This window comes from Gasterosteus aculeatus, chromosome 8, assembly GCF_964276395.1.
Source record: "Gasterosteus aculeatus chromosome 8, fGasAcu3.hap1.1, whole genome shotgun sequence".
Lineage (NCBI taxonomy): Eukaryota > Metazoa > Chordata > Actinopteri > Perciformes > Gasterosteidae > Gasterosteus > Gasterosteus aculeatus.
In genome coordinates, this window is record NC_135695.1 from 10,066,180 (window position 1) to 10,076,491 (window position 10,312).

Here is a 10,312-nt window from a genome sequence, read left to right on the forward strand (position 1 = left end):
TGGTCATGTCTATGTGTCCCGCAGGTGTTTGAGAAGTTGAAGGACTACATGCTGATCCCCGTGTGCAACATGCAGAAGGTCAAAGTGGATGGAGCCCTCACGTGCTGCTCCGTGCTCATCAACAAGAAGGCCAACATCTGATTTTGCGCACAGGTGTGGGGGGGGTCTCTCAGCCTTTGGTAACCTAGCGACTGTATTCAATCCACACGGATCCAGAAGTTTATTAAGACTTCGTTGTGATTTAGTGTTATTTAGAGGGTAGTGAAGTTAGTTGGGGTTAGAGGAAAACAAAAATATAAACCACATAACAAGAGGGAAAAATCTGGCCTCCCTTTTCTCTCCCAAACGCTTTTTTTCGAATTTCTTGAAGGTCTGAGTAAATAATTTGACATAAAACACATCTAGTTTTGTGTTATTGTCGTGTCTATAATAAATAGAAAATTAGTCATAATTTTGTCATTTTGTGCTTGGATGAACTAACATTTGCTTTCGAAAGCATACGACTCATAATGGGCCACGAATTCTTTACATGTTAAGTAATGTTTTTTGACAGCTACTCTAATTAGTCCGATCTGGAGTCAGAGGACCATAAACCAAATTGTGCTTGTTTAACAGTATTTTGGAGCAAGAAAGAAGAAAAAAGAAAGGAAAAATAATTCTGCTACTTCTGTTATATGCTAACAAAAAATATGTGGAAATATTGCTGCTTTGGCGCTGAATAAATTTCATGAATCTAGTGTTTCAAAAACACTCACCTGTATTTTATATAAATGCATGACCCTAATCAAATTTTTTTCATTTCTCTTTTTGAAAGTACAGTTCATGAAAAGCTCACTGGAGATATGAGCAGTCGGTACTATTGCAATGCCCTGATTCATTATTATTGATGTGAAACTGCCATTGAGACCTTAGGTGCTCTTACTTTCCATGACTATCACTTAGTAATCATTGATATTGATTGTACGGGAGCTACAGAAGCGAACAGTAGCCTTTTGATTTCATGCGTCTGGGACCATCTGTTTTCATTTTGTGTTTTAATTTGGCATCTCTCCCGGTGAGACCTTAGTTAGATTCATATAAGGATGCAAATGTGCTGACCCAGAGTATTACATACAGGCTGTCTCTGTGGGAAATGCATGTTCTCATTGGTATAAGATGAACTCATCTGTATTTCACTACAACACCTCTGCTCTCCTTAATGTGCAACGTCTACATGGAAAACCTAACCCTTCACCCCTTCCCAATGATACTGGAGGGAGTGTAGTTTTTCACTTCTTGGTTCTGCCAGTGTTGTTGTTATGATTGCAGAGTGTTTACAATTAGCGTGCAGAACAAGCAAGATACTTTATGGGTTTCCTGGTGTGTTCACAGTGGTGCTTGCAGACCGGAGTCTAAAGGATGATGCTGTCAGGAATCAGGAAACACTTGTATGTCAAACATACAAGTGCTCTCTTTTGGTGGCCTCATCTGTGTTTTTGCAGAATGTTTGAGGCCTGCAGATATGACCAAATAGAAACATAGACACGAAACTAACCCTTTTTCTCCATAGAATTGTAAGTGAAAGTTGAGGGAAATTACATCAGGAGCTGATTCAACCTCCCTTTTGTAGACGTTTGCATATGGGCAAGTGGGCAGTGACCGAACACGGAAAGAATTCCTGTTGGGAGGAGAGGCTTGTACACCAGTAAACACTGACTCTTAAACTTTCTCTTCCTTTCTGTTCCGCTCTCAACACTCCCTCTATCCTGCACTCCTCTCTCCTATTGCCTCATAGACAATCTGTGCTAATTTATGGCTATGATATCACACCGTCTGGCAGACACCGTAAATGTAATGGCCCACCGTTAAAGTGTGACACTGGTGATCTGTTTTACAGAAATGAATGTGGGAGGCAGAGCATCCAGGTCTGATTTTCGCACCGTTACTTCCGTCTCAGACTGTCTGATTATAACACCGTCGATCATTGGATTTTATCAACATTGTCATCCCCTTTCCCAATGCCCCAACAGCTCTGTGGCGCCATAACCGTTTCACTGAATTAAATTCAAAGCATTTATTGCATTTTGGGCTTTTTGTCTGTAAGGCCGTCTGTGAGTAACTGCTCTTTGAAAATATGTGAGGACTTTGTTGAGGGTTTGACCCTTTTATTAATCCTCTCTCTAATCGCAGTTGTCATGATGTTGTGATTGCCCTTATTCCAACAAAGGTATCTGGGATTTCATATAAATTAGGAGTAATCGTTATTAGAGTGATCTTAAATTGAGCCCCTCCCTAGTTGTGTAATAAATGTACATTTAGTATTCAACTGCGTTGTGCTTTTTTTAAATATTATGTTCAAATTATTAATAGTTCATTAATCAATAATATATAAGAGCAAAATCCAACATATTTTTCAGTTTTAGTAGTACAATTGTCTCAGAAAGAATTCACCATGGCAACAGAGAGATGACCCATGTCCCGTTGAGTTCTGCTACCACCTAGTGACACTCAAATGTAAGTTAGGAACAATGCATTTGGTTGATTGCTGGAAATGCTAAAACTGCTTAAATGTCCTACAATGAAGAATCATTGTGATGAAGGTGCAAATGATTCACAAAAAATGCAACCAAGGATAAAAGCTTTTCATTGTTTATTGAAAAAAATATAAACATGTACATCAAACTAAAAGCTAAGAAATAATTGAGGAATGAATAATTCTGCGGGAAAAACAACAACATACAAACACGTAGTTGACACAGAAGATGACTAAATCTATCATTTTAATGTCATCCTCTCAAATCTTATTGAAGGTGTTCCGTTTCCCCCTTTTGGGTCCAATGTGCTGTAAACTAACTGCAGGCTACCACTTGTTAACAGTTCTTATAACATGCGGTCTTCTTTCTTGTAATGTCACTAAACATCTTGCCATCTCCGGTTCCCTCTTGTGCACATAAATTGGCAGCGTTGATGCAGTCTTGGCTCTGATGTAAATATAATTACCAATCTAGAAGTAATATTACAGTATAGGACGCCACCAACAGCTTGTCATAGAAATGTTATAATTGTCTTCTCCAATGTTGGTGTGTCCACCTTCCATAGAGACTGATGATGGGAGAGAGTATCCCATGATTAAAATGAATCCTCATTTCACTAATAACAGCTTCTACGGCAGTGGAAGTAAAGCACAGCTTTTATTCTGCACATTTAGCTGCAGGGGAAATTAGTATAGAGGTTGCCTGGCCCCCTTGGAGCAACGACCTTGCAGTGGAATCCGTCTGCAGGCCCAGCCGGAGGCAAGTAGGAGCGATTGAGCAAGTCCCTGCCAGCGCAGGTCGGGATACCGACCGGGCCGTCGGTGCAGGAACTGTGACATATTTGGAAGAGCTCATCGCACATCTCGGGGCTTTCTTTCTCTCCAACCTCCTTGTAGACATACTTGTTTCCTGGTGGGCAAAGAACGACGCAGTCTTTGTTCAGTGTCACGTAGTCTGGGAAGGTAACGTGACTCCTGAGGCTTCCAGACAGCTTTTCTTCGCTGCGGAATGGTCTTCCTAGTGACGGAAGCCTGTTGGATCCCCCTGATGGTTTCCCCAATTGGGAATCCTCATCTTCTGACATTATCTCCACCAGAGATGAAGTGGTTTCTTCAGAGAACTGCTTTGCTGTTATCGGAGGATTCTGTAGCGTAATCACATAGTATTCCATTTTCAACAAGTTGGACATAATTGAGTGTAAACCTCAGTACATTAATCTTTGTGGTGAAAGAGATGACTTAATTCATATTTGATCTTTAAAAATATAGAATTCTCATAATTCATATTTGGCGTCCGTAGGTTTATTGCATTGTTCTGGCTTAATTAGTCGAAATTAAGCAATTAAGAAATTAGGCAAAAAAATCAATTTTTTTTACACTGGGGCAAAAAAAAAAGGATTGGTAAATGTATTATTTTATTGAGTAAAATAATTTACCCATTGCGCGCCATTGACCTCTGTCAGAAATCCTTGTAGGACTTTGTCAAGGTTGGGTACTGGTGGCCAAAAATACAGCTTGAGTTTACTGTAAGAACAACGACAGAAAAATAATTAATCTTCAAACAATGTTAATAAAATAATTGGTCTAACATGTTGGATCCCAAGAGCAGTTAGATAAAAATAGTTTTATTTAATCAAATAAATGTAGGCCTGTTTGTGCAGTTGTAATTGTTGCCGATTGAAAAATAACTAACGCCATAGCATACTTTACATGAGTATTGTATTTTTTGTATATGTAATTGTTCTTACCCAAGTTGTGTGGAAAACACGGCGATGAAAACGATGGCAACTATCAGCAACAACACAGCTATACACAGCATGAGCAATGTACCTGTAAAGGTTATTTATACCGCATTACGGGTTGAACGGCTGTAATTAACTAGTAACAAATGTCAGTTTCATAGGTCTAATATTTCAATATCAATAAATATATATACGCATTTGTGCAACTTTTGATTATTTTATACAAAATGATTGTAATTACTAAATGTTTGACGGCTGTCCGCCTCACTGGGATCTCACCTGTATCAGCAGGGGTGTCGCCAGTAAGGACATTTGACCAGTCGCTCCAGAATCCAGAGTAAATGGACCCATTGGGTTTAGCTCTGAACTTAACACTGTAATGGCTACCCGCTGGAACCTCTAGACATGTCCCTGTCTCAGGGCCCTTTGAGGACATCGTCTGGGGACACAAAGATTTATTTTGATATTCAATTGGAAGAGCATAAAAGGACACTGAACTCGATTTGCGTTCTTCATTTACCTTGAGATATGTATTTATGTTCCCTTTCTGCATTTGAATGCATTCTTTTTCCTTTACATGAATAATGTTTGCACAAACAATCTTAATTTCCTCATGTTTTGGCAGGTTTAATTATTCTCATATCCAGCTTTGTAAGTTTATATAACCGATGTAATTAATAATTTTGAAAAGTGTCACGTTAAGCAGTTGTATTGTAATACTTTCTTTGGTGCCATCTGGTGGTAATACTGACCACATGCAGCCCTATTGAACAAACAAAAACTTGCGACTCTCTGCAAAGGACGTCTTACAATCCACGCTTCTCTGTCTCTGAGCAGGTAGCTGACTTCGTACTGCAGGTGAGCAGACAGAGACAGAAGAGGCGCTTCCCATTTCAAGCACAACTTGTCTTTTTCCAACGTTGCTTTCAGATGGTGTGGTGGGGATGTTTTGACTAAAACCAAAAAAAAAACACAATTTATAGATTAAGATAAAGCCGGGGAACCAAATTGTTACTCGCCACTTGGCCTCTTTCTACAACAGTAACTGAGAAACTCTCTTGGTAAGCTACCCTTCTAAGAATAAACAGAAATGGATTGTTGTTTGAATATGTTTGCGCAAATGCAATTTGGATTTTTTTGTTATTCATCTATTACAAATGCAGGTCTGTAAGCAATACCCACACCTAGCAATAGTTGACCGATGGTCATTTGACATAAGAATTGTTAGTCTCCTTTTGTCAATTGTCATCACATCAAAAGTACTCCTCAGATAACAAACCTGGAGGTTAAAGAAATACAGTTAAAACACCCAAACGCGACCGGAGGCGGAGAAAGAAAGTCCCTCACCGCTGCTGCGGAGAGTGAACTCTGGACTATAGAAGGTTCTGCTGAGAGGAGCCGAAGAGCTGGCGAGCTTCACTCTCACTCTCTTGAACTCTTCCCCACGGAAATGGCACACTTCAGTCACATTCTCCTCAGCCAGACACTCTGTCCATTGTGTCCAATCCACAACTTCACTGTAATATCACATCGAATCACAGCCCCACAAAAGGGGATGTCAGATGTCAGTGTGTTTCAGCGGACAGAACCCAAAGAAGTGAACAGGATGGACAACAATGTCAAAGGAACGGAAAGGTTGTGGTTGTCAATAGATTGCAACATTTCATGCTCAAACTAATGCGGTTCCTGGCGTGTACTTTGAAGCATGTAAATCTTTGTATTCAATCAAAACTCAGCTAAAAATGTTAACATTAAATATTCAGTGAATTACGTTTTTCAATGATGGAATGTAGCAATGTACCTTTGGGTTATTTTGTATGAAAGTTTGTACACATGGTCTTGACCATATCTGCTCCCATGCCAACGACAGGTGATCCTCTGCAGGTCAGATGTGAAGCACGTTAGAGAAATGTCATCTGGAAGAAGAGAGAAACATTTTTTTTTTTCACAAGTTGCATCTGTGACAGAGGAGGTCCCAGGTAAGCGCTCTTCCGCTCACTCAGATTCACACACTTTCTCATTTCAACACACCTGCACTTTGGGGAACCATGGCTCGCACGGGGTGTGACCAGCTGCTCCAGTGTCCGGCATTTGGACTATAAGCACATTTGATGGTCACTTGGACATCAACCTCCTCCCCAGGTACTAGAGAGTCCAGTATCGTGCTGTCCTTTGTCTGGAGAAATCACATTCTCAAACTTTACATTAAAAATATTGTAAAATATTCAAAATTATGCATAAACCTTTTTTCACCCATTGTAAATATGCATACAGACAATTACTAATTACTAAGGTTACAATTAGTACAATGATATAAACTTGATATATCATTGTGATTATTTCAACAATTCTTAGTTAGACATAACAATAGAGATTCATAAAATAGAATATATAACCAAAAATCAAATGTTCAATTTAGTTATATTTATGCCTTTGTTTTCCTGTTTATTTGCTCTTGGCACAAAATACACAGGCTAGTGTATACGATTATGGTTTAATTAATGTTATTAAGATTAACAAAACAATGTATTGTATTATTTAAACAATTTACAAGCGGTTTTCAGAAAAAAAAGCGAAAATTGTCAGTTTATTCTTTCAAGTGCACAATTTTGTAATTGTATAATTAAGATTGATTTGTATATTCTTATTTAGATCCAGAGCTCCACAGTATACTATATACTAAACACTTTTTTATGACATTCATACTAACTCATGCTAGCCACTAAAATAATATACAAACTGTCTTCTTATTATTTGTGCGTTAAAACGATCTTGATTTGTTGAGGAGCCGTGTGTACGTGTACCTCTCTGCTCTGCTCTCCCAACCCTTTGGATGAGTATTGAATTCTACTCATCATATCATCTTCACAGTATTTTGGGACATTGGTTTGCCATGAAACCTGCAGCTGCCCCGCTCGGCCATTTTGGAGTAAAGACACACTGAAGGGTGGATCCAGGAGATCTGGAGAATAAAACAACATCATTAAACATGGCAGAATCCAATCAGCCAAACGCTGCATTAACAACCAGAATACACAAGTGAAAAAATATTCCTTGTATTGATATTTTTATTATTCATGCCCATGAGGGTAAATAGATTTGATTTGCTGACCTCTTTGTTACACAGGGGACAAACTCACTGTTGTGGTTGGAGCCAGTAACCTTTCAGAAATTGAGAAGTTGGCCTTTTTTTAGAATTACTACTCATTTGCTCAGTAATGTTCAAAAAAAGTATTGTCTATTTTCAAAAGGGTCCCTTGACCTCTCCCAACAAGATAGCATAATGGAGATGTGTTCTATAAGTATCCACGGCACAAGTTTCCCCTTTAATGTTCATGTTGGTCTCCATAGTAGCCATTTCATTGCAGTACAACCATTTTTGAAACTAGACATCATAATCAAAAGCCCCATTAAGCCTCATAAAACCTTACAACCCTTAACTAGTATTTAGGGTACATACAAATACGTAAATACAGCCAATATATAATATCTTCTTATTTTGTTGAAAGAATAGTTGATATTTTTTTTTAGCAATTCACGAGTAGTAACGTTACAAATGAAATCAAAACTACAAGCGTCAGTCCAAATATTGCTGCAACAACTTATAAAACATTCAGTGTTCATCATAATGTTCGTAGAATACTTTCAAATTGTATTTTTAAATTGATTATTAAAATGATTTTTTTCTGATATCTTAACACGCCAGGCTAAAGGAAGCGGAAGGAAGAGGAGCGATGTTTGCATGTTGTTGAGAAAGTATTTCCATAAGCTTTTTTTGTTTTATAGTAGGTAAAGATAAAAGTCTTACGGTGCTCCTCCACACACAGTGTGCGACTGTAGAGGCTGGTGTTGGTGTTTCGCTCCACCACTTCAAGGTGTATTTCCACAAACAAGAAAACATCAGACCCAGGAAATGAGCAGATGTGGAGTAAAGTTCCGACATCTGTTCTCTGGACAGACATTTCACACCTTTTCTCTCCGGAATGGCTTGATTGGAATAAATGACACAAATAACTGACATGGTGGTAGATTTTAAGCAATAAATCCAATATTTTGTGAAGCATCTCTCACAAATGTGTAGTTGAAAATGTTTAACTTGTAGGGGAAGTGACAGTAACACAGAAAATTCAAAAAGGAGGAATAAAAAAACTGAAATCCTTTTAAAGTTAAAGATGAAATATTTGGTTAAATAAATTGATATGATAATGTCATAATGATAAATAGTAGCAATTTAAAGTTTAAAAAATAAATTCAAAAAATGTTCCTATGAGAACAAGACAAACAAATCAGATTTAATCTCATGTTGACACTGTGTGTTAACTTTAATTTACAAAATCCAAAGCATACCTGTCAAACTTGTAGAATAAATCATGAGTTCTGTTGTTTGCACTCTCAAGGAAGCAGGTAAAATCCTTTTCTGTGCGGGTGAAACATTTGGGATCTTTCTCATCCTTTAAGAGCAAAACATCTGATCCAGAAAAGACAAACGTACAGATGTTTTAGGTATCACAATGTTGTGTGGAACCATTAATTGCCAGGATATCTTTTAATTTTACTTTCTACCCACAGTTTATTATCCAGAACTGAACTTCCCATGACTTCACAAACATATTTTGTGACATTTGTGTCTCTGTGCCATATAGTACAGCACAGCCTTTGATTGGACTTACATTAGTTAATAGCTAAATTAAACCATACAAAAATAATCTATCGTTGAGTCCTACCTTCACTTGATAGATGACTTGCAGTTCCATCCTTGTAATGTATCGCAGCGACAAAGCCCACTTGTATCCACACGCTAATAAGGAGGATCGCCCAGCTGCGCTGAAAATTCATTGTAGATTGAGGTATTGTGTACCCTAAACCACAATAGCACCTAAACCAACAAAGCTCTTTCTTTCGTATGTGCGTTGTGTGTGTGTGTGTGTGGTCTTTTGTGCATGTTTTAGAGCAGGCCTGGGTGGGTTGATCAGTCCAGAGGGCTTGGCTGTGCTTAAAGCAGGAAGTGTTCTTTGTTGAAAGCTGAGTGGAAGTAAGCACCAAATCAGGCAGTTTTAAAAAAAAAAACTGAAACTAGGAAATCTCTCATTTCTGTTTACTCTCAAACGCTCCGTATTGTACCCAATGACAAATGGGAGATGTTGGAGCCGAGTAAATGTTTGTCCATCACCTGGTTGTGTTTGCAGTTTGTTTCCTTGCTCTAAATACAGATATACATTTAAAGGACACCTATGGAAAACACTAGAGATGATGAAAAGTGCTTCAAAAACACCTGCACCTGCATGTTGAAGATAAAGGACTTTGCTCAGACGACGGCTCTGGATTACTTGCGAGGCTGATCTCAAAAACTTCATAAACCAAAACTCAGTTATCCATATATGAAACAAACTGTCTCATGTCTGCTGCTGAATGAATATCCTGGTAACCTTTACTCTGGACTGCACAACTTCACGTGGTCTGAAACACCAAACAAGATGGACATAGCAGCCAATGGCTCTGAAGAAACCAACATTAACATCCAACCCACCTCAGCCCAACTTCCTCTTCCCTTTGGCAAACACTGAGGACATGCAATGCTTCTGCATCTACAGTACATCTCCCTAACCTTCTTAGCTGGGCAGAGGTTACCCCGCAAAACCGTACTGTCAACACTGTTTCAGATCTACAATATCCCCCCACCACATCCCTGACCCCAAGCCACCCTCTCTGCCTCTCTCTGTTTTATATTTAATCACCGTTTTGCTCCTCTACAAACAAGGGATATGAATAATTTTTCTCCGGATCTCACATTGCACATTGGTGTTGTTGTGTAGCCGGTGTCGTTGTGCGCGAGTCCTCAGGAAGCAGCGCCACTGAGACCACATTTGACAGACTGTTATGCGCCTGCGGTTGGTTTGTGAAGGAAACCCAGTGACAGATCAGCTCAGTGCAGCCGGGGTATCAGTGTTCCTGAACTCTGAAAGGAGACTTTGGCCCCCCAGCAGCCTGACCTGTGGTTTCCCATCATTGCTCACTTTTGAGCAGGCCAGCAGCAACAACAACAACAACAACAACAAAA

At 39.0% G+C, this 10,312-nt stretch overlaps 2 protein-coding genes across 5 annotated transcripts in view; one reads left to right on the forward strand and one right to left on the reverse strand.

Moving 5' to 3' along the window:
- The window catches only part of ddah1 (dimethylarginine dimethylaminohydrolase 1), a 51,893-nt gene extending 49,588 nt beyond the window's left edge, over nt 1-2,305 (forward strand). For both annotated transcript variants that reach the window (XM_040183696.2, XM_078108109.1), the window contains one exon: nt 25-2,305. In XM_040183696.2, the coding sequence (XP_040039630.1) occupies nt 25-141 (117 nt within the window). In that variant the 3' untranslated portion in view covers nt 142-2,305. The remainder of the gene's footprint in view (nt 1-24) is intronic.
- A 307-nt stretch (nt 2,306-2,612) lies between these two features.
- Nucleotides 2,613-10,092, reverse strand: mpl (MPL proto-oncogene, thrombopoietin receptor). 3 transcript variants are annotated; one of them, XM_040183689.2, is made up of 13 exons: nt 9,782-10,092; nt 8,979-9,078; nt 8,602-8,722; nt 8,063-8,241; nt 7,059-7,216; nt 6,286-6,430; nt 6,056-6,170; nt 5,602-5,771; nt 5,065-5,207; nt 4,534-4,693; nt 4,261-4,342; nt 3,949-4,036; nt 2,613-3,657 (listed from the first exon to the last, which is right to left on the reverse strand). In XM_040183689.2, the coding sequence occupies exons 1-13, from the start codon at nt 9,848-9,850 to the stop codon at nt 3,184-3,186; spliced, it is 2,004 nt and encodes a 667-aa protein (XP_040039623.2). In that variant the 5' UTR covers nt 9,851-10,092; the 3' UTR covers nt 2,613-3,183. The 3 variants fall into 3 exon arrangements, with proteins under 3 accessions (XP_040039623.2, XP_040039624.2, XP_040039622.2); XM_040183690.2 differs by lacking the exon at nt 9,782-10,092 and adding an exon at nt 9,533-9,665; XM_040183688.2 differs by lacking the exon at nt 9,782-10,092 and having other exon boundaries at nt 8,979-9,239.
- Between the last annotated feature and the right edge of the window lie 220 nt (nt 10,093-10,312).

Bases quoted from the DNA above. Each gene is read 5' to 3' on its own strand.
- mpl (XM_040183689.2), bottom strand. From the start codon at position 9,850: ATGTACTGTAGATGCAGAAGCATTGCATGTCCTCAGTGTTTGCCAAAG. The intron at 4,694-5,064 runs GTAAGACGTCCT...TTGTGTCCCCAG, and splicing joins GAGACAGAGAAGCGTGGATT to ACGATGTCCTCAAAGGGCCC. The intron at 3,658-3,948 runs GTAAATTATTTT...ATTACGCTACAG, and splicing joins AGGTCAATGGCGCGCAATGG to AATCCTCCGATAACAGCAAA.